This window comes from Erinaceus europaeus, chromosome 4 (genome assembly GCF_950295315.1).
Source record: "Erinaceus europaeus chromosome 4, mEriEur2.1, whole genome shotgun sequence".
Classification (NCBI taxonomy): Eukaryota; Metazoa; Chordata; class Mammalia; order Eulipotyphla; family Erinaceidae; genus Erinaceus; species Erinaceus europaeus.
In genome coordinates, this window is record NC_080165.1 from 69,408,774 (window position 1) to 69,433,255 (window position 24,482).

Below are 24,482 nucleotides of genomic sequence, written 5' to 3' on the forward strand. Positions count from 1 at the left end.
AATAACAATGGAGAGAGAGATTTATTTGAGGTCTAGGCCCATCATGTCTGTTTGGGAATCACAGGACTCCCCAACTAGGGCCCCAGCTGATGGTGACTAAAGAGTCATCATTAAAGTATGCCAGTTTCTTGCCCCTATTCAGCTTTTGCAGTTCTTACTTTTGAGAAGGTTAGCTTTGGAGTGACTGAGGAAAGTGTAATAGGAAGTAGGTGAGGAGGGTATCTAAGTCTAAGCAGACACTTTTTCATTGGGAACTTGATGGTGTCTTTTTAGGTCTTTCTACTTGTTTGCTGCATATATTGACTCACTGTAGACTATCGTGCACTTTTGCTTTCAGGTATATATTTTGCCCTAATTTACATGTGAACATATATCCTGCCCCATGGGACCTTGTCTATATCTAGGTTTTGGGACTTTGTTATGAAGTGAATCACCCAAAATGGAATTAGAAAATCCTATGAGAAAGAAAAGGTCTCACCCGAGTAAAGAGGCTGAAGGGTTGATATTCCACGCCTGACATCTTTGGACATAGTTTGAAGTGAAGCATGCCGAGGTGGTTGGTACTCGTTGAGTTGATTAGGTTGGGCTCAGCAGATGCAGTGTCAGTTGGTATGAATTGAGAGAAGCATGCAGGAAAGTGAACCCCACCCTAGAGGTTCCAGGACTGGGGGAAATATGAGCTTTATAGAGGAAGCGGGAGGTTTCTGCTGTCTTAAGGTTTAAGAAGGCAGTGGTCTGAAATGTTGACTCTCCTAAAAGCTTAGTCCAGGGAGAACAGAAGCACCCGGTGGCGTTGCTCTATAAGACACAGCTATATATAAATAATGTCAAAGGACATAAATTATGGTGATGTTATGTATAATACAGCAAATCCTAACAATGAGATTTTGAAAGCTAACCCAATTGCCAAATAATTTGATGATAGTACTTAATTATTTTTATTGCCACAAGCATTATCACTGGGGCTTGGTGCTTGCACCAAGAATCCACGTTCCTATATTTGAGCCCCTGCAGGGGGGATGCTTCATGAGCAGTCAGACAGGTCTGCAGTTGTCTTATCTTTTCTCTGTCTACCTCCCCTTTCGATTTCTATCTGTCCTATCAAACCAAAGTAGAAAGGAAAGCAAAAGAAAAAGAAAGAAAGAAAGAAAGAAAGAAAGAAAGAAAGAAAGAAAGAAAGAAAGAGAGAAAATGGTCTCTGGAAGGAGTGAATTCATAATGCCAGAACTGAGTCCCAGCCATAACTTTGATAGCAGTTAAAATAATAATTATTGAAATGTTAAATAAAAATAATTTAAAAAAATTGAAGGTGGGGGCTGGCTGGTGTCACATTCAGTTAAGCATACACATTACCACGTGCAAGGCCCCCATTCCCCACCTGCAGGGGGATGCTTCACACCTGGTGAAACAGGCTTGCAGGTTTACAGGTGTCTCTCTTTCTACCTTCCCCTCCCCTCTCAGTTTCTATCTGTCCTATCTAATAAAAAGAATGAAAAAAAGAACTCTAATGATAATTTTATTTGTAAGTATTTCATTTTATCTTAATGAGAGAGAGAGAAAGGTACAGGAAGAAAGACCAGAGCACTGTTTAGCCCTGGCCTATGGTGGTATAGGGGCTTGAACATGAGTCCTTAGAGCATCAGGCAGTAAAGTCTTTTGCATAACCATTATGTTGTATCCCTGATGCTCTACAGGTAATTCTAAAGCTTAGCAGGAGTTGATAACTACTGACTTAAAAGTTATGCTCTACTACATGTTGCTTAGATGCTGCTGTTTTTCTTTGCTCTATTTTAAGGAAACAGTCCATGTCATCTTTTATTAAAGTTAGAATTTTAAAGATGAATTTAAATCTTACTTCTCAGACTCTATTAGGGAGTAAAGTAAAGTGATTAAACTCTTTTTACAAAATAATTTTTGTAAGTTCTATATATAATATAATTGTGATTGGAGCTAAGATATGTCAGGTACTTACTCTTTGCTGGTCATGGGTGGCTAAGAACTTTTAAATACATTACCTGAGGTTTTATAATGACTGAACAGTGACTGCCATTTTACTTATTTTAAACTCACTTTATTGAGGGAAGTGATGATTTACAAGACAGTTATTGTTATATGTTTATAGTTTCTTTTCTCCACCCATCACCAACTTGTTATCTTCTTGCACAGTAGGGCACTGCTCCCTCCTCCCCCCTTAACTCCTCCTTTTCTCCCTTTAGAGTCCTTGGCTCTGCTGCAGCAGATTGCAATTAAAGTTTCACCCTATATATTTTTTCTTTTTCTTTTACTATTATTATTATTATTATGTCTTATTGCTACCAGGGTTATTGTTTGGGCTAGATGCCTACATGATGAATCCACCGCTTCCTGCAGCCACTTTTTCCCTCTTGTTTGATGGGACAGAGAGAAATTGAAAGGGGAGGGGTAGATAGAGAGGGAGAAAGAAAGATACCAGCAGCAGTGCTTCATAGCTTCTGAAGCTTTCTCTCTGCAGGTATGCCACTACTCAGCTCCCCCCCCTTTTTTAGTCCCACCTATGAGTGAGGTCATTCTGTATCCTCCCTTCTCTAGCTGCCATTTTATTGTGGAGAAATAGGGTAAATAACGTGTAGCACCTCAGAGCTCTGAGGGTAAGTTGGGTGATAGTGCTGGATACTATGACTCACTCTTACCTACTATATTATGTTGCCTGACTTTCGCTCAGAATTTTGGAACTATGAGGAAATGAGTTATTGCCACAGAAATTGTTTTGATTTGCTATCTATTAGAGGTAAGCAGCTTATTTACTTATTGCCACCAGAGGTATTTCTGGGGCTCCACCAATTCTTATGATCTTGCCCCCCCCCCCCAAAAGAGAGTAGTTAAGAGAGGGAGGAGAGACACCACAGTACCATTTCACAGCTGGTGAAGCTTCCCATGTGGTGGCCAGAGTGCTCAAACTCAGGCATAGTAAAATGTGTGTTGGGGGGTGGGGGGCTGGCCAGTGATGCACCGGGGTAAGCACACATATTACCATGTGCAAGGACCTGGGTTTGAGCCCCTGCTCTCCACCTGCAAGGGGGATGCTTCATGAGTGGTGAAGCAGGTCTGCAGTGCAGTGTCTATCTTTTTCTCTCCCTCTCTATGTCCTCCCCTCTCAATTTCTCTCATGAGTGGTGAAGCAGGTCTGCACGTGTCTGTTTCTCCCATTGTTGTAGCACTCTCGTGTGGTCCTGGGACCTGGGCTATGTCCACGAAAGTAATGTACCTTTCCTGATGAACTGTCTTCTGCCTCTGCTCTTTTTTTTTTTTTAATCTTTATCTTTTGGATAGAGACAGTCAGAAACTGAGAGGGAATGCGGTGATAGAGAGGGAGAGAGACAGAGAGATATCTGTAGCACTGCTTCACCACTTGTGAAGCTTTCCCCCTGCAGGTGGGGACCAGGGGCTTGAACCTGGGTCCTTGCGCATTGTAACATCATGTGAGCCCAACCAGGTGCACCACCACCTGGCCCCTCTGCCTCTGCTCTTATATGGTCTAACCTAAAGTGCTGAGAGCAACACATTTGTTTTAAAGTCAGATGTTACACATTAAAGTGATTGTTTAAAAGTTATTATGGAAATTAGTGTTTTTGGTGATTTTATTGTTTTTAAATATTATAAAGATTCTGTACATAGTTTTAATAATAAAAGTATTTTATGTTTGACAGTGTTTTACTATGGTATTCAGAAAAAGATATCTTTCTATAAGATGCTGCACTGACTCTTATAGGGCACTCTTGCATAATTGTGAATTAGAGTGTGTCTGAGTATTGATTATATTGATTATAATTACTTAGTTTTGATTGCTTATAGATGCCACTCAGTGGAACTGGTTTGAAAGTGGGTAGTGGTAGGGAGGGGCATAAGAGAGAAGTTCAGGGAGGAAAAGACTGTTGCAAAGAAACTAAAACGTAAAACAGATTTTAATAATTCTTCCTAGGGGCCAGGCAGTGGCACACCTGGTTACATATATGTACACCTGGTTACACACATGTTACAGTGCACAAGGACCCTGGTTGAAGTCCTGGGTTCCCACCTGCAGGGGGAGAGTTTTGCAAGTGGTGGAGCAGTAATGCAAGCGTCTATATCTCTTCCTCTCTATCTCCCCCTTCCCTCTTGACTTCTGTCTCTAGGCAATAAATAAGGATAATTAAAAAAATAAAAATATAATACTTCTTTCTAAAATTTCATCTCATGATTATAAATGTATGCTGAAGAGCATTTGCAGTTCCTTTTTGAAAAATATTTATTCCCTTTTGTTGCCCATGTTGTTTTTAATTGTTGTAGTTATTATTGTTGTCATCATTGTTGGATAGGACAGAAAGAAATGGAGAGAGAAGGGGAAGACAGAGTGGGAGAGAAAGATAGACACCTGCAGAACTATTTCACCGCTTGTGAAGTGACTCCCCTACAGGTGGGGAGCTGTGGGCTTGAACTGGGATCCTTACTCCAGTCCTTGTGCCGCGTGTGCTTAACCAGCTGCACTACTGCCCAACTTCCCTGCAGTTGCTTTTAAAAGATGTGAAGTATATTGTAGGTTATAGAAGATGGACTCAAACAAGGTTGACACCTTGCTGATGGGATTCTGCATTGCACACCTGTCCTTCCTTCCTTCCTTCCTTCCTTCCTTCCTTCCTTCCTTCCTTCCTTCCTTTCTTTTTTAATATTGCCCTTTATTGCCCTTGTTTTACTGTTGTAGTTATTGTTGTTATTGATGTCGTCATTGTTGGATAGGACAGAGAGGGATGATCTGAGGAGACAGCACACCTAGGTTCATTATACACATTTATTAGGAAAATTGTTGTTTCTCTTAATTTTATGGTGTTTTTTCACTTCTGAAAAGTTAACAGAAAAATTAGTTGTCAAACTTTCTCTTGTGGGCTTTTCCAAATTATGGACTATGACATAACAATAACCTAGTGATCTTATAGTTTGAGGAGGTTATGTTTGATCACAACTGTGGTATATTAAGTGGGTATTATTTGGCTAATAAAGATGTGTTGTGTAATAAAGAAGCAAACATTTTTGAGATACAAGTGGTGAACATAGATCTCTGCTAGTCTCGAAAGTCTATGCTGAATAGTGATGGTAGGAGTTATTTTTAGAAGTACGGAACAGTCTTTTCTATCCTATGAAATTCAAGCCTTCTCTGAGATGGATATATGGGTGAAGATATAAGAAAAAGATTATTGGGAAGTTCCAGGCAGTGGTACACCCACTGAGTGTACATGTTACTACGTGCAAGGACTCAGGTTCAAGCCCCCAGTCCTTACAGCAGGGAGGAAGAAACTTCAGAAGTGGTGGAGCAGTGCTGCTGATACATATCTTTCTCCCTCTCTTCCCCCACCTCCCCTTTTAATTTCTATTAGGAAAAAAATTAGACTGAATTCTAAAAATCCCTTCACGTATAGGACATACTCTTATTAAGTTTAATTTTGTATTACAGCAACTAAAGTACAGGGGACTCTAAAGGACTTTTGCTTTGAGACATTAAGTGAATCAATAGTGCCTTTTTGGTTCTCTTATTTAGTTTGTTTTTCTTACATGCTTATTTGCCACCCCCCACAGATAAATAGGGGTCACATGACAACAGAAGCCAAGAGAGCTGCGAAGATGGAAAAGAAGATGAAAATTTTGCTTGGGGGTTACCAGTCTCGTGCTATGGGGCTCATGAAACAGTTAAATGATTTATGGGACCAAATTGAACAGGCTCACTTGGAGTTACGCACTTTTGAAGAACTCAAGAAACATGAAGACTCTGCCATTCCCCGGAGGCTAGAGGTAATATTATTCTTTCACAGTATTGTTAAGAAAGAGAGCTGCAAGGAATTAGCTGGGCTTCCCCATTTTCTTTTTCTTCTTCCTGTGCAGGCTGTCTCCCAAGTTGATACTGCCTGGCTTTTTTCAATGAAAGCCTAACGTTTCTGACTTTTTAATCTAGAGTTGCCTGTTTATAGAGGGACAGACCAGAGCAGTGTTGAATACAAAAACTTTTCCTATACTAATTTTTGGATTTGTTTATAAATACACTATAAAGTGGGATAAGCAACCCTAGCTATTTGTCCTCCTCAAACTTAATTATATCCCAGGTACATAGCACTCAGTGGTACATTAAGCCAATGTCTTCATTTTGTTGCTCAGACAGCTGGGGATAGTCATTCCAAAGCATTAATATCCTTTGGCCAGATTTGGTTTAATTTTATTTTCCCCTGCCCAGGTAAAGGACAGCTGGGGCTTATTTAAGTGCATGTGTGAGTACATGCTACTGGCTTATTGGAACTCATAGCAGAAATTTTTCAAATTGATTATAGTTATATCAATCAAAGGTTATATTTGCATTTTTCTTTGGTAGAATAATACCTCTTAAGAATCACAACTTAGCTAGTTGTAAATAAAGTGCTAGAAAATGCTTGTAAGTTTCAGTGTGTTTACATAATAGTAATTATTTAATATTTTTTGTCTCCTTAAGTGTCTAAAAGAGGATGTTCAACGACAAGAGGACAGAGAAAAAGAGCTCCAGCATAGATATGCTGATTTACTGGTGGAGAAAGAGTCTTTAAAATCCAAGTTCTGAGACATAATTTACATTCTCATAATATAAATTAATTGCTGTTTTGTCATACTCTGGAAGGCTGAAGCTGATGTTTATCTTCACTGACAAATTTGCCCACCATCTGTGGATTAGGTGTTTATTTGAAATTATATCAATCTTATACATTCTGTGTATAAATACTTTAACTCCACAGAACATTTTAAGGTTTAAATTATTAAGATGATCATTTTTTTCATTTTGGCCTTTAATTATAAAAGCCTGTTTTTAAAGTGCTGCCTGTGAGTAAACTGAATAAAAACAACATATAAAGAATTGAGAATGTAGCCTTTTGTTTGAGGTAACTAGATATTTTGAGTGTCCACAAAACCAGCAAGTATGTACTTTATGTCATGTTAAATGAGTAAGTCTCTGGTGATCTAAATAGAGATCTAGTGTCTTACATTCTTAAGAGACAGTTCTTTCATAGCTTTGTTAGTTTTGACCAATCTAGCATAGAATGTTCATTTCTTTACATTCCAAGGTAGACTGACTTAATAACTCATTTTTTAAAAGTATAACTTTAATGAAGGTTTCTTGTCTGCTTAGCTATTTAATATAGTTTATGAATTGGGACTCAGATTTGCTTTTTCTTGACATGTTACTATAAATTTTTTTCAGACAGGCATTTTAAGATTAATCATAACTGTGCTATTAAATTTTACTCGAGCTCTGCATTAATCTTAAGCCAGTCACACATTTTGCATTTGGAGAGCTGACAGGTAGGAAGAAATTTAACTTTTAACAGTTTCATATGAATTAATTTTATGGTAGTTGATTACAAGTTCAACATAGTCCAAGAATATATGTTAACTCATCAGAATTGCTTGCCTAACTTTAGACTATTAGCAACTAAAAGTGATAAGGGAGGAGTTAATTCATTTAATTCATCAGGTATCCTGTCATAGTTCTGGAGAAAGAACAACTAAAAATAGATGTGGCTCCTGTTTTGTGGAACTTAGTCTATCGAGAATCTCAAATAATTATAATTTGTATGTTTCCTGAGTGGCTTCTTAATGTGCCAGGTACTTATTTCAATTGGAAATGATTATTAAGATAGAGTTCTTGCTCTCATGGAGGTAACATCAGTGAGGGGAGATATTAAATGTAGAGAAAAGAGAATTTTCCCTGTATGTCTAATTCCTGTGAACTTTGGATCTTACAGAGGGCATTAAAATAGGGTGGTGTGGTAGGAAAGACAGCACTCCAATAGTTCACTTGCTTTGTTATGCATCTAACTCTACTTCTTGCTGATCCCTCCCATCCCATCCCCCACCACACTGAAGGAAGCTTTCCTGCTCTAGTGCCTTTCTCTCTGTCTCTTAGTCTCTTTCTATTTGCGAAAGTTGGTCTGAAGTGACCACCTCCTTCTCCCAAGAGAAGGTTGGTGGGTTATAGTGACTGTGTAGTTATTTGAGGTCAAATTAAGTGTTTGATGTTGTGGAAAGAACCAAAATTATGAAATTTAAGGGAGAAACAACCTAGACCGAATGCTAAATTTGCACAAACCCCCTTTAGTACCTTGGAGAAAGTAAGACTGACTAGTGTCCATGGCATTTGAGTAAGACCTGCTTGTATAAGACTATATATAGTAAGGAGCTTGTATCTTAGAAATAGAGGGGAGGAGACAGACAGGGGCAGACCATTCCAACTATGATGGATAGTTATGAAAAGTCTATAAGCAAATAAATGACACAACAAGATTTGTTTTAGAACCACCTTCTGGTACACAGTCATTCTAGTTCTCTTCCCAGTTGTTTTATGTAAGTTTCTAAGGAAATATATTGATGCTATCTGTGAATACTATTTCTTCTGGTAGCTTAAATTTTATTACGTTTTCACAGCAGAAATGTTTACAACGTAACAGTGGTGATAGTAGACATTCTTTAGTTTCTGATTTAATGGTAATTTCCATAATGTTTTTTTTTTGTTTTGTTTTTTACCTTTAAGTTGGCTGCTTTGAGTTAGGTATTCTTTATCTAGAAAGGAAATAATTCCTCTATTTTTAGCTTTTAAAGAATTTGAATTAGTAATGGCTCTGGATTTTGTCAAATTATTTTTTGGGCATCTGATTGTAGTCTCCCCCTCACTCTCATTTGTTTCATCAGTGTTATATGCTTTTCCAACATTGCACACTTTGGAACTCCTGGAATCAAGTAGATTAAAGAAAATATTAGATGTACAGTTTACTTGCATATTCTGTAGACTTGCATTACATGGGTTTAAAATAGGTGGTCAAATAATGTTAATAAAGACACTTTGCTTATAAAATTTGAAGTAATTCACATAGCTTGAAAATGGTTATTTAAGAAATGTAGTTTTGTCATATGATAGTACAGTTTTAACTGGGAAATGTCATCATCCTCTTTTGTTAATACTCTGTACAGTCCACGCTTCTTTGCCGTCATTTCTAGTGTGGTGACTGTTCAACATTCGCATTTATCATATTCTCTTACAGGCAATTATTAAGCAGTAGTGTTAAACTAGTGTTTAAAAGAATGCTCAAGTCTCAGTAACTCAGACAGAAATTAAGTATGATAAAGAGCCAAGAGAAGGGGCCGGGCGATGGTGCGCACCTGGCTGAGCGCACATATTCCAGTACACAAGGACCCAGGTTCAAACCCCTGGTCCCCACCTGCAGGGGGAAAGCTTCACGAGTGGAGAAGCAGGGCTGCAGGTGTCTCTCTGTCTCTTTCCCTCTCTGTCTCCCCTCCTCCTCTCGATTTCTGCCTGTCTATCCAATAAATAAATATTATTTAAAAAATTTTTAAAAAAAGAGCCAAGAGAACATCCCTCAGCCTCTACCAAAGCCTCTACCACATGATTTTGAAATAGGAATCATGTGAATATAATAAAAACCAGTCTCAAAGAAATACAGTACAATTGTAGACTTATATTGTTCAGCCATGCATCCCCCTGGTTTTTACTTTTATTTTTCTTGGAAAATTATTTTGAAATATGTGATGTTTTTTGAAATACGTTTCTCTTAAGATTACTGCTATATTAGTACTTAGAATTTAATTTGGTAATACTTTTATTTAGGAGAGTTCCACATTTATATAAGTGAGATCTGTCTTTTGAGCTATCTTCCAGATTTTGACATAGGAGTTCTGCTGGCTTTATAAAGTGGGAAGGGTAACTTTATCTTTTTCTGTGTATTAAGCAATTATGTGGCAGTGATTTGTTTTCATCAAAGATTGAAGAACTTTGCTTATCAAACCTTTGTGTTGAGAGCCATTTTTGGACCCACTTTATTGATAATTTAGTTGTTTAATATTTTGAGGTTTCCTTTTTTTTTTTTTAACTGAATTTAAGTGATTTATACTTTTCCAGAAAACATTTTGGTGAAATGTAAAGGTTTGTTACAGAATTTTATAGAGATTGAAAAAGAAGTCTTTTTTTTTTTTTTTGGTATTTATTTATTCCCTTTTTGTTGCCCTTGTTATTTTATTGTTGTTCTTGGACAGGACACAGAGAAATGGAGAGAGGAGGGGAAGACAGAGAAGGAGAGAGAAAGATAAACACCTGCAGACCTGCTTCACCACCTGTGAAGCGACTCCCCTGCAGGTGGGGAGCCAGAGGCTCGAACTGAGATCCTTACTCTCGTCCTTGAGCTTCGCACCACGTGCTACTGCCCGACTCCCACCTTTTCTATTAAAATCGATACTTCTGAGTTCTAAGGTTTTTTTTTTTTTTCTTAATTCTGTCAATTCTTGTTTTTCTTGATTGGACTTGGTAAAGATGTTCTCCCTTTAAAAAGCCAATGTTTGTATTGTTTATCAGTTTTGATCTTACTTTAAAATGTCACTTTACATCTGTTATTTCCTTTATTCTACTGTTTAACTTGTTGAGTGTGATGCTGATTTTAGTTTTTGTTTGTATAAAAGTGAGTACATTGACTTGTTTTGGTTATTAATATTTTCAAATATGTTTGTTCACATCTCCCCGGACTGTATTGTTGTATCTTGGTTTCTAAGTAGTTTTATCATTGTGTTTTAGGTCAAATTTTTGGCTCGAGTATTAAGGCTGTTTATAATATCCGTGTGGTTGGATTTTTCTCCCCTCCTTTTTTTCTTGCTAATTGTAGGATTTTTTTTTTCTCTTACCTTGTGAAAAGATAATATTATGGCATTTTTAGTTTAGCATTTATTGGTGTTTTGGGACCTGTCAGTTAAGAAGTGTTCTGTGGATATTTTCTTTTTTTTTTTTAATTTTCTTTTTTTATTTTTATTATTTTTTTTTATTTAAGAAAGGATTAGTTAATAAAACCATAGGGTATGAGGGGTACAACTCCACACAATTCCCACCACCTAATCTCCATATCCCACCCCCTCCCCTGATAGCTTTCCCATTCTCTATCCCTCTGGGAGCATGGACCCAGGGTCATTGTGGGTTGCAGAAGGTGGAAGGTCTGGCTTCTGTAACTGCTTCCCCGCTGAACATGGACGTTGACTGGGTTTAATTTGAATAGGACAGAAATGAAGATGTATTTGTTCATCCAGTTGAATGATAATCAGATTTTATTTATTTGTGTTTTGTTATTAACTACTATAGACTAATTAATAGTGTTTCTTAAATTTTCTTCCTTTTTTCTCTCAATTGTCTAGACCTTTTGCTTTGTTTTGATGCTATTACTTAGTATATAAGTACTTGTGTGTGTGTATTAGATATTTTAAGGACTTAATGGTCTATAGTTGTCCTATTTATGCTTTTTGCCTTGAGTTTTGCTTCCTTTGGTAGTAGAATATTTCCTTTTTGTTTATATTTTCTCTACAAATTGTTCTTTCATTTTAAACTTTTATATGATTTTAGTTGTTTCTTATGCAATATGTATTATTGGGTTTGGTGTTTTTGCCCATTTGGAGAGTCTTTGCATTTTAATAGGGGTGTGTGATCCATTTGCTTTTATGTTAATTACTAACTTTAGTCTTCTGTGATCTTGTCTTATTCTTTCTCACTGATTCCTCTCATTTCCTAAATGAACTATAATTTCCTGGCTTCAATTTTCTTAGTGATTAGAAAATATACATCCTCTTTTAAATTTTACAAATGATTATGGTACCATTTAGGACTCAGGAGAAAGAAACCATACCAGTAATTTGGACAGGGAAATTTTAGTATAAAGAATTATTAACTAGTATGGGATTAACTATCGAGAGGAACAAAGATATCACTGAAGAATGCAGGATAGCGGAGGTAAGGAGCAGCTCATGGACAGTGTGGACTGAGGGAGCCCAAGGAAGGAACACACGTGAAAGAGCCCTTTCCTCCCCCCAGTGACTTAAGATTGAAGTCTTATTTGAAGAGGGGTGTGGTGTGTGGCCCACTGGATGGGGAAGTTTGAGGTATTAGGAGAGGGCTATGGAAACTTGTTAGGATATCACTTGCTAGGGTGCCAGTGACACTTGGAATAAAGTTGGAGCCCTAACAAAACTCTGGAGTGACCATTTGTCCTTTCACATGTCTCTTACAGGTGGGAGTTTCCTACTTGTAAGAAAGTCACTTACTGACAGTAGGAATAAGAAGGCAAAACAATGGAAGTGAAGTGAAACCTTTTGCCATCTAGCTGTACTTGATGTTCTAGTGAAGGAGATGTGTTTACTAGTTGCAGCCCAAGTATTACAAAGCAAGGCAAAAGGGTGGATTTGGAGCCAATACAATAACTTTGTTTCCCAAAATCACACTCAAAGCTTTATTTTTCTTAGCAGTTGACTTAAGAATGAATCTGTTGCCTAAAAAAATCAGTTTTGATTCTACTAGTATTTTATGCTGTGGTCCAGGGACTGTATGCATTTCTGGGGGAATTTCCAGGGTGTATATCCTAATTTCCTATTCAGAGTCACTTACTTCATCTGGTAGTTGTGTCTGGTGGCCAATCTTTGAATTCGGAGCCAGGTTTGTCATCTTTCTGCCTAAGCTCTTGTTCTTAGAGCATTTGTTATAAGTATTTCCTTATCCTTCTGACAGCTCTGTATTACTCCTTTAAATCAGTCCTCTAAAATCTATATATTATACAAAATCAAATTGCTGTGGATTGATGGCCAGATTTTTTTTTAAATTTTCTTAACTGCTCACATAAATATGTAGTGACCAAGATACCCCAGAAAACATTCACAACATAATTAGATGAACTCCAAAATAATAAACAGGAGGAATAAACATCTGGTAGACACAGACCTGTGTGCTGTTGTATCTGCAGGAGAAATCAGTGAGACAACAGAATTTTTATCAGACCTAAGAACAGAACCCTAACTTAACCAAAAGATGCTTAGGGAATGAGTGTCAGACCTACTTGAAGAAAGTAGAATTAGGAAGTGTTTTGATTTTTGCTTACTGCATTAGTGGGTGAGGGGAAGGGAGTAAAAGCTTGAAGGTACATTAACGACCTTGATCACTTTGTTAGACCCAGATGTTTCAAACATCTTTGGTTTTTAGCAAAATTCTTTTCCTTTGGGAAAAACAACTTAGTAATAGATGAGTACTGACATTACCAGCTGTAGCATTTGTTAATTTACCATTTAGTATTTTACTGTCCAGTATGGTAGCCGCTAGTCACACGTGACTCTTGAGTACTTGAAATGTTGCAGTTTCAAAGTGAGATATGCTACGGGATTTGGAAGATAGTATGCAAAAAATGTAAATCATCTCAATAAACTTTTATACTGTTTACATGTTGAAATAAGAATATTTTTGATATAGTAGGCTAAATAAAATACATGATTAAAATTAAGCTTACCTGTTTCTTTTTACTTTAAAAAATATGACTTTTTTTTTTTAAATATATGACTTTTTTTTTTATAAATAAATGAATGAACCTTGTTCACTTGTAAATAATAAGTATTCTACAAGCTGTAGTATTTTATAAATATCATCTAGGTCACATTAATTTTAAAATTTGTGTGTGTGTGTGTCTTTTAATTGCTTTCCTTCTGTCTACTTGTCCTATAAGTTCTGGAAGGTGTTGAAGCTGCCAGCTGTAATTATTGATTTACATATACTGCTTTTTGGTTCTGTCAAATTTTGTTTCTACTTAGAAGTTACAGTCTGAATACCATTTAGAACTATGTTGTCTTGATGAATTGTGTATTTTGTCATAAAATGTCCTCTTTATTCTGATGCCTACTTTGTTTGGTGTTAATATCACTACTCTAGTTATCATTAGTGTTTGCATGTTGTATCTTTTCCTGTCTTTTTAACTTCTCTTTCACAGTTAAGAGTGTATTTTTATAGGTATTATGCCATTGGTTTTGGTAGATAGCTGTCTTAAGGTTATGTGGTATTCCAGATTGCTGAGGCTTTCCTTTAAAAAAAAAAAATTACCTCTGTTCTCTTCTGTTATTCATTTTATGTAAATACAATTGCAGGTTTTTTTTCAAGTTAACTTTTTTTCCTGTGCTGCTGGAAATTGAACCAGTATTCTCATGCATATGCTTTATTGTTGAGCCACCTGCCTGGTCCAATTTATTCCTTTTTTGAAAAGAGGTTGAGAGATGTTCTGCCTCTGCCCTTTCCATTGAGAGCATGTGAATCAGTCTACTCAAAGATTATTCTAGCTTAATGCAGCACCTTGGACCATATTTTTGGTATCTTGTAACATTTTATTCATAATACACTTCAGAATTTAAATGTGATGCAATTAAAGTCAAACCAGTTTCAGGGTCTAACCAAAGACAGTATTTCAAATTGTTTGAAAAGTACCTGGGTCTTTGGATATGCAATGTTACCTAGCCAAAGGGGAATTAAGGTTGCAGAGATGGAATTAAATTTATAAATTAGTTTATAATAGGGATTCTAATCTTGGATCCTACTAGGTTGGACTAGGTTTCTGTTGGTCTTTATTATTTTTCAAAATCATTTTATGGGAGGAGGTTAATTGTTTACAGTTCATTGTTGACATACAGGTACAATTTCTCATCTCCCCATAGTAGGTTTCTACAAAACACCCCCAGCTTGGGCCTTTTGCCACCTTCATGCACCCACCAGGACCCCAAAGCCCTCCCCACCTCCTCAGTTTCTCTACTCCCCCAGAGTCCTTTTGGTATAATAAACTACACCCATGGGCCAAATTTTTAAAGTGATTCATGTACTCTACCTCTAAAAGGTTTATCATTGATTAATTGAAGGGTAAATAATTTAGTCTGCTTCAGAATATCTTTTGCAGGGAAACTCAATACCTGAGAATAAAAGTATGCAAACTATGATGGAGATGCTATTGGATTACTCCAAAGAGAACTCCTTTCTTCCTAACAACAACCACAACAACCATCTGCCAACTATAGTTTTGTGTTCGAAATTCATTTTTCTTTAGCCACCAGGGTTATCTTTGGTACTTGGTGCCTGCATAGTGACTCCACAGCTCCTGGTAACCATTTTTTCTTTCCCCTTTGATAGAGGATGAAAGAGCCAGAGAAGAGGGAAGAGAAAGGAAAGATACCTGCGGCACTTCCTGCCAATGAAGCTTTCCCTCTGTAGATGGGACCTGGGACCTGAGAGTTTGAATCCATGCTGTCAGTCGTAGGAATGTGCACTCTAGTGGGAGCCACTGCCTGGCCCCAAACGTGATGACTTCATTTGATGATAAAGTGAGAGCAAATACATGGAGGTGGGGGGGGGGGGAAAGCTGAAAAAAACAAACAAAAAACACTGCTTTCAGATTTAAGTCTCCCTTAATGTATTGAAATGTAACATGTCTGCATCTAAAATAGTGATTCTCTGGAAGAGTCAGTGAAGAGCTGTGTCTAACAGTGTGATGTGGCTCTAACATACTGGGATTGGCTCTGGAGCCAAGTCATAAGCATCAGGGCATGTATATGTGACCTTTTACCAGGCAGTTTCCTGGGAAGCCATACACTTAATTTTACGATAGTGTGTGCTAACAAAAAGTCTTTGGAAGTGCATATTGAGATCATTTAGAACATTTTGGTACTTGAAAAAGAATGACTTACAATCCATGCCTATAATAGAATTGAAAAGGCAAGAAATGGAGGCAGGAAGGCTGATGGGAAGTTACTGCAGGAGCTCAAGAACAGATGGGATGATGGAGACAAAAGAGGATGAATTTGTGAAGGTAAACAGAAAAGTATTAGCACTTTTTTTTCAGTGCTTTATTTTTCTTATATTTGATAGGACAGAGAACTTGAGAGGAGAGAGGGAGATAGAGTGGGAAAGAAAGAGAATCTGCAGCACTGATTTGCTGCTCATGAAGTTTGCCCTCTGCAGGTGGGGACTGGAGGCTTGAACCTAGTTCCTTGTACACAGTAAAGTGCACTCAACCAAGTGTGCCACTCATTGCCTGGCCTTAGCACCTTCTGTATGGTGGCCAAAAATGTTTCTGATTTAGTTGTCTGAGAGGTATAGTGGTGATATCTCCGAAAGATTTGAAGATTTCTTTTCAGTGGAACTTTCTAGACAGGCATTGGGGGACCAGGTGGTGGTGCACCAGGTAGAGTACACATTAACTATGCATAAGGACCACGAGTGGTGAAGCGGCCGGTGGCTCTCTCCCTATTTCCCTCTTCCCTCTCAGTTTCTCTCGGGGAGAGAGAGAGAGAGAGAGAAAGAGAGGACTAGGAGGAGGGAGAGAGGAGAAAATAAGAGGAAAATAGTGGTCACTTGGAGTGGTGAGTTCATAGTACAGTCACTGAACCTCAGTGATAATCCTGGTGGCAACAACAAAACAACAGCCAAGCATTGGGTCTAGAGGTCACAAAGGAAGAAGTTATTAGAGACCAGTCAATATTCAGGGAACTCAGTAAGTACTTAACGGTTTTAGCAGATTAGTGGATAACTGTCATGCTAGGCATCGTGTTAAACCTTTCTCCACTGCCTAATCCTTACAAAACCAAGAGGTACAGGTGCTGTATTACCTGCACTTTGTAGGTGGAGATAGAGTAGTTTGGAAAGGCTGATCATAGCTATCTCATGTCCCCTTAAAGATGAACTAAATGAGAAAGTAGGAAACAAGTAGATGAGACTAGTAACTTTTCAAACTTTTTTTTTTTTAAATTTGTGATTGTTTACAAAACTAAGACTACAGGATCTAGTTCCACACCACACCTACTGCCAAAGTTATGTCCTTACCCTACCAAATAAACACAAAGTCTTAAGAGACAATTTGAAAACAGTGACTTTATTACTGATAAAACCAGATTGGAGGACAGAGATTCACAGCGACAGTGACTGTCTAGTTCTCCCACCAGCTCCCTTGGTGGGGAGCAGGCAGTTTTCAGAACACCCGCTTTCACACAGGACTTTTGGTCCTGTAAATTTGGAAGCATTCTGGCAGCTTCACAAAGGCCTGTTGATTACTGGCTACAGCAGGTGAGTTTACAAAGCAGAGCAGAATTCCTAGGAGACAGGCCTCCAAGATGATGTTTTCAAAAGAACTCCTCCCTCAGCACGTTCTGGTGGACTGGGAGGGGGGACATTGGCAGCCAGATGCCTGATGTGAGTGGATGTCTCTGTGGACCTCAGGGACATCCAGACCTGGAGCCTCACTAAACTCAATACACTGGCCTCTGTGACTCAGTGCAACGCCCCAATGAATGGGAACCTGCTTTTTCAGTCGGTGCCCCAGGTGGTGTGCATACACATTAGCGAGTGGGGAACAGCTGGAACCTTACGCAGCCGCTCCCTGTACATGAAGGAGAAGCTTGTTTTCCTCCCAGTTGCCCCTGCTCTCAGGAAGGCTTGATTAATATTCTCCCTGCAGAGGCCTTCCTGCTGCAAAGGCTGCCAACCAACCCTTCCTTCGATCACTCATTCTATCAACAATTTGTCTGTTATTTGGAATCAGTGGGAAAAAAAAAAAAAAGCCTTCTCAAAATATGCCCTGAAGCTCATGGGCATATGTGATAACTTATTCAAACCAACCTGATACTTATTTCATTTCCCTGTGTAGTCCACTCCAAAGAGTTTTTAAAAAGTCATTTTTCTGAAGCCTTTGGATAGGCCATTTGTTTCACTGTAATACTTTTTCTCCAGAGGATTTGTGATTATAACTGGAGTGAGAAAGTTCTGTTATTAGAAATAATATTTGGTCCTAGAAACCTCTAGAGAATTTGGTGGAAGGGGAATGGTAGGAAAAGCAGGGGGCATTTTGGGAGTGAGGATGGGGAGAACAAGGACTCTTGGTGTATCCATAATTCCTTCCCCGCCTTTTTTTGAACTTTGACAAAGGGAGTGAAAACTCCAAAAAGTGTTGGTTCTAGAGCTATGCTGTCCAATATGGCAGCTGTTAGCTACATGGAACTAATCAAGTGACTTGTAAGACATGCTGGCTACTAAGATACAGTGATTCCTCCCTGCCCCCCCCCCCAACAACCTGACATAAGTCAGCTTATCACTGGGGCTCAGTGCCTGCATGATACCACCTTTCCCAACAGCTATATTTTCCATCCTTTTTGAGTGAGCTTTGAGAGACCAGCAGTGAAGAGAAACACCTGCAACCCTCCTCCACTACTCATGAAGCCCCCCCCAGCATTAATTTGTAATTAAAACTGAACTGCAGAGGCCAAGAAAGAGCTTGAAGTTCTCAGTGGTCTTCTGTAGGGTGGGTATTTCCTTTCCTGATGCTTTGTAGACAGTAAGTAAAATGGCACCCACTTTCTCTGAAGTACCAAGACTGAGCCTGATGCCAGAAGATTTGACTTCATTGTCCACCTTGCATCACCATCCTATCATTCAACATCAGATGATATCTGTCACTGTGTTGTGTGCCAGAATGTGATTCTGAATTGAATGGGACTTAGAAGATGGAACCTGGGGCCAGGTGGTGGCTCCCACAGTTGAGAGCACAGGTTACATAAAATGCACAAAGACTCGGGTTCAAGCCCCCAGTCCCTACCTGAAGGGGGGGAGCTACATGAGCAATGAAGCAGTGCTGCAGAAGTCTCCGTTCTATGTCTCTCCCTTTTCTCTGTCTTTATCCAATAAATAAAATATTAACAGATGGAAACCCTCATGATGCCTCATTTAGTTAAAACAGTAACGATAGATTAAATGCCAAGAACTAATACATATATTCCTGCCTCTGTATTTCTATTGTGTGCAAATTATAAGAAAGCTCAGATGAATGTGCTACAAGTTTCTTCTAAATTGTATTAGAATATGAGGTTGTACACATTTGAGATATAATTTTCATTTCTTTTTCAAACTAAATTTAAACTCATGTAAGAAACGTGGCAAATAAAAGTATGCATGCTACAGGAAGAGATACGCAGAGACACCTGGAGGAAGTTTGTTTTTTGCCTCTAGGGTTATTGTAGGGGCTCTGCCAGCACCACTAATTCACTGCTCCTGGAGGCTATTTTTTCCCCTTTTGTTGCCCTTGTTGTTTTATCGTTGTTGTGGTTATTATTGTTATTAATGTCATTGGATAAGACAGAGAAATGAAGAGAGGAGGGGAAGATGGAGAGAAAGACACCTGCAGACCTTCACTGCTTATAAAGCAACCTCCCTGCAGGTGGGGAGCCAGGGGCTCGAACCAGGATCCCTGTGTCGGTCTTTGTGCTTCACGCCATGTGCGCTTAACCCGCTGCGCTACTGCAAAGGAATACATGAAAAGGACAGAATCATTTCAGAAGTAAATAGCAAAGTAAAGAAAGGTATAGGGAAGGGCTCTCATGGTTGTGTATAATGCCTGAGGCCCTGACGTCCCATAAGCTAGAGCTGAGCAGTGCTCTTATAAGACAAAAACAAAACAAAAAAAGATGTAGGAAACAAACCCTGATTTGAGTTTATACTGGCAAGCTGATATTTTAGAACAAAGGTACTTGCCCGTTTACATAGCTGAGCATTTCATGTAAGAGATTATACTTATAAAATGTGTCTATGCATTACCTGCTTAAAATTCAAAATACTTTCCTTACCAGTAAGTGGGAAGCATATTTCTTTTGACTCATTCGGTCAGCACACAGTTGACTAGTTCTGAACTTGCACAAATAACAGTAGAATGTCTAGGAATTTATTTTGCACATTGGCCTGTGAGAGACTATTTCACTATTCAGCTGGTCCCCACTGAGATGATTCATCTTTATGATGATGCAAAAGTGATACATATTGTACTTTGCATTTTGATCCTTACCTGAGGTAGCAGTGTGCAGAACGGTCTCCCTTGTAGCTGCAGCCCGCAGTCAGCCATGAGATCATGAGGGTAAGCAGCCTTCTTCTACCTGCTGTTCTTGAGCCTCAGCGGAAGAGAGAGAATCTGAGGACCTTGTTGCTGTAGCCTCCCCACCACCTGACACTTAGTGGCAGACCTGGTGTGTGCGTTCAGCTGAGTACAGAACAAGCCACACAGCTCATCTTCAGCAGTGTTCAGTAATTTATATGAGACAATCAAGACTTTATTATAAAGTAGATAATGTGTTTTGCCCAACTATAGGCAGATACAAGTGTTCTGAGTATGTTTAAGATAGGCTAGGCTGGTCTCTTGTGTTAATGTTCTATAAGTTAGGTGTATTAAATTTCTTTATTTCTCATCATTACCCCATCAATTACGATGTTCTTTTTGTTTTGTTTTGTTTTTGTGTGTGATGCCAGAGGTCAATCCCAGGGTCTCAGCCATGCAAAGCACACACTCTACTACTGAACCACTACTTCCTTAACATTTTAGACTTACGTTATTTTTGAATTATGATGTTACCTGGGCATAACCCCATGGTAAGCCAAGGAAAATCTGTTCCAAACTCAGTTGTGATCACGTCTTAAAGATATTATGTGAGCACTAGTACCAACTTCTAAGCTATACTGGAGTGGCTAAGAGGTGAAGTGTGTCTAAGCCAGGGTCAAGACTTTGAGGCAGAGTTTGAATGGCAGCAGTGTCTGGGAGGACTTCATGGTTCAGCTCTGCCCTTAGTTGTATCTGCTTAACCATCTTGAACAGGAATCTGAGAATTGCCAATTAATTTTTTCACCACTGGGAGTGGGGAGAGGGAATGCTGAGAAAAAAAATTCCTGGGGATGGTAAGCTCTGTCCTAAGAGCCAGAATCCTGTGTGTGAGTCCTATCTCATCTCTTAGGCTTATGATTTGGGCATATGAGTTTATGACACAGGGCTTACTTGTCTATGTGACATGTAGCTGTTACACTCTCCCGAAGGCTCAATGAGGGTTGGGGCTGCCTAGTCCTATACCCACAAGGCTTCATTACCACTCATCTTTTTCACAATTTCTTAATGGTGGCTCTTGGAGGAAGACAACTAGAGAGAACATCACACCACATGCAGAGCCAAAACAGTTCTGTGGTGGGTGAGAGGACACAGCTGGGAGGCTGAGGAGGAGCTAGGAGGAGAGCCATCACTCTGTGGAGTCTTGACTCAGATGTCCTTGGCATTGGCTTATGTCTGGTGAGTGGATGTGCTGATCTGTTGTACTTGAAGAACCAGGACCACAACCAAAATATGTTGCTCTGTGGGATTGAAAAAAAAAATAACAGGAAAGAACGGTGTGGGGTGATGAGTGTGGAAACACATTTCAGTTTTAGTTTTCAACCATGAACATATGTTCTGAAAGCCAGTCTGGGAAAACGCACTTCTGTCAACTGTTGTCATAGTTGGCTGGGTGATGCCCTGCCACCCTCAGTGCTGAGTCTGGAGAAGCCATGGTGCCACCTGCCAGCCCCTGAGGGGGCACCGCGGATGGGAAGAGCTTTGGATCTATGAAGGCTGTGCTGGGATGGTGCTGTGGGGCCTTTCTCTGTGCTTTGGTCTCTTCACCTGTGTGATGAAGGTGCCTCCCTCACTCCCTTTTCTCCTTCTTTTCCCCCGGGGGAAAGCTTTGTGAGTGCTGAAGCAGTGTTGCAGGTGTCTGTCTTATCTCTCTCTCCCTCTCTATATCACCCCCTTCCCTCTGGATTTCTGGCTGGCTATCAAATAAAGCTTTAAAAATATGTATAAAAATGTAGTCATAGTTATATTTATATTGTAATATTTTTATATCATTTCATTTTTCTTCAGTATTGTATTTCAGTGGTTGCTATTTGACCTCCTAAATTCTCCTTGCTTTATCTCCCTGCCTCACACCATCCACAACAGTAAACTCCAGGTGCCCTAAGAATTATCAAGATAAACAACTTCTCTGCTTGTCACTACACCTCCTTAGAACAAACTGCCCTTCGGTGACAGGGACAAATTGAGAGAAATCGTAACAGACAGATACAGGCCAGACAGTTTCTTGAGACTGTTTAGATGCACCAAGTGAATAAGTATAATTTGGAAAAAAAAAAAAAAAAAAAAAAAGACTATCAGCAACTAAAGGGTGAAGTGGTGATCTTGATGATAAGGTAGAGAAATCGTTTTTTTTGTTTGTTTGTTTGTTTTTAAAGATGGGGTCCCGGCAGTTGTACAGCAGTTAAATGCACATGGCGCAAAGCACAAGGACTGGAGCAAGGATCCCGGGTCCGAGCCCCCTGGCTCCCCACCTGCAGGGGGGTTGCTTCACAAGCAGTGAAACAGTTCTGCAGGTGTCTATCATTCCCCATCTCTGTCTTCCCCTCCTCTCTCCATTTCTCTCTTGTCCTATCCAACAACAACAGCAATAACAATAACAAGGGCAATAAAATGGAGGGGGGAATGGCCTCCAGGAACAGTGGATTCGTAGTGTAGGTACCAAGCCCCAGCTATAACCCTGGAGGCAGAAAAAGGTGAATCAAAACCAACAGCAAAAACCCACCACAGATTTGGACCAAAATTAAAATGAGCAATATTTGTGCCATAGGGATTCCGAAGGAACAGAAAGTGGGAAAGATGCTATGGTGTCTACCTCTCCTTTTCTAATATTTTTATGTCACCCTCTACTTCTCCCTATAAAATAAAGGACAGACTGGCAAAGAAAGCAAGAAAGAAAGACGAGTTCTAAAGGTATTGGGGAAAAATAAATGAATTATCTTTAGATCTTGGGTAGAGTATGCACTTTAATTAATTGATTTATTTTGATAGCCTTTGGGGCCTTACACCTACATGATTCCAGCATTTCCCATAGACTCATTTTGATTTAAGGTAGAAAGTGACAAGAGTAGGGGGAGTTGGGCGGTAGCGCAGCGGATTAAGCACATGTGGTGCAAAGCACAAGGACCAACTTAAGGACCCCAGTTCAAGCCCCTGGCTCCCCACCTGCAGGGGAGTCGCTTCACAGGTGGTGAAGCAGGTCTGCAGGTGTCTGTCTTTCTCTCCCCTTCTCTGTCTTCCCCTTCTCTCTCCATTTCTCTCTGTCCTATCCAACAACGATGACATCAATTACAACAATAATAACTACAACAAAAGGGAATAAATAAAAAAAATAAATATTAAAAAGAAAGTGACAGAGTAGGAAGGAGTGAGGTGGGAGAGGAGGTAGAATTAGCCCCCAGCAGCACTCCACCATTCATGGAATATCCCTTTGGTGCAGTGCATGGTGCTCCCCTGTAGTACTAGGAAGAGGATCTTAAACCTGGGTCCTAGCATGTGGGAAAGTTGTGTGTGCACTACCTGGTGAGCTATCTCCTTGCCTTGAATATTTCTTTTAAACAGATCACTAACCCTCGCCCACAAAAAGAATAGTAATTTCGGGGGTCGGGCCATAGTGCAGCAGGTTAAGTGCGCATGGCACTGGTGTAAGGATCCTGGTTGGAGCCCCGGTTACTCACCTGCAGGGGGTCACTTCACAAGCGGTGAAGCAGGTCTGCAGGTGTCTGTCTTTCTGTCCACCTCTTTGTCTTCCCTTCCTCTCTCCATTTCTCTCTGTTCCAACAACAACGACATCAATAACAACAATAATAACTGATAAACAACAAGGGAAACAAAAAGGAAAAAATAGCCTACAGGAGCAGTGGATTCAGCACTGAGCCCCAGCAAAAAAAGTAAATTTGATTAGTTTTTTGGTATTATTTTTATTTATTTATTGGATAGAGATAGCCAGAAATTGGGAGGGAGGGGGGTGTTAGAGAAGAGGAGAGAGAGAGAGATACTTGCAACACTGATTCACCACTTGCAAAGCTTTCCCCAGAAGTTGGGGACTGGTGCCCTGAACCTGGATCATTGCACATTGTAACGTGTGTGCTCAACCAGGTGCACCACCACCTGGCCCCAGTAAATTTTATTTTGTTTGCAGGATGGCCTGAGCTAGCTCATAAAAACGATAAGTCAAGGTATAGATTCATCATGCATATAGAAGACAAAAGATTGGTAACCAGACTTTTATTTTTATTAGTGACTTCATATTTACAGCATGGGTATAACTCCACACTATTCCCACCACCAGAGTTCTGAATCCCTAATCCCTCCATTATAAGCTACAGCAGTTTTCCCAAGGTTGTAGATATGGGTTAATTATTATTTCTACAAATATATGTCTATATTTGTATATAATTGCCCAGTTGTTTTTTCTTTTTTTTAGGGTTCCATCTTCTTTTCCAAATCACACATAAACCTATTACTACATCCAAATGTCCCTCCCTTTCCCTCCTCTCTCTCTGGTTCCTGATTGAGTTGAAGTTCAGAGCCTTCTGATCATCTTCCCCCTTATCATTTCTCCCCCACCAGGAATATGGATCAAAAAAATTTTGAGGGGTGCAAGAGGTGGGAGTTCTGTAATTGCTTCTTCACTGGACATGGGCATTGGCAGGTCAATCCATACCCCCAGCCTGTTTCCGTCTTTCCCTGGTGGGATGAGTCCTGGAGAAGTGAAGTTCCAGGACATGTTGGTGAGGTCGTCTGCCCAGAGAAGTCAGGATGGAATCATGATAGTCAGCAACTTGGTGGCTAAAAGCAGGAAAAAATGATTACTGAACAGGAACCAAAAAAGCAGGAACAGACCAGATGAGAATAGGGATCTTAGGATGGAAGGAAGCCAGGAAGTCCATTTTAGGCATGTTCCTATTTATTTATATATATTTACAT

The 24,482-nt window shown here is 39.4% G+C and overlaps 1 protein-coding gene and 1 non-coding gene across 2 annotated transcripts in view; both read left to right on the plus strand.

Moving 5' to 3' along the window:
* CDC5L (cell division cycle 5 like) overlaps positions 1–6,883 on the plus strand; it is a 55,550-nt gene extending 48,667 nt beyond the window's left edge. Inside the window, exons 15-16 of the mRNA XM_007537381.3 lie at positions 5,587–5,799; positions 6,488–6,883. Coding sequence (XP_007537443.1) covers positions 5,587–5,799; positions 6,488–6,592 — 318 coding nt within the window. The 3' untranslated portion in view covers positions 6,593–6,883. The remainder of the gene's footprint in view (positions 1–5,586; positions 5,800–6,487) is intronic.
* Positions 6,884–21,648: 14,765 nt separating this feature from the next.
* LOC132538510 (small Cajal body-specific RNA 8) lies at positions 21,649–21,778 on the plus strand. Its single transcript, XR_009549864.1, has one exon. It is a non-coding gene; the product is annotated as a small Cajal body-specific RNA 8 (non-coding RNA).
* The last annotated feature ends 2,704 nt before the right edge of the window (positions 21,779–24,482 follow it).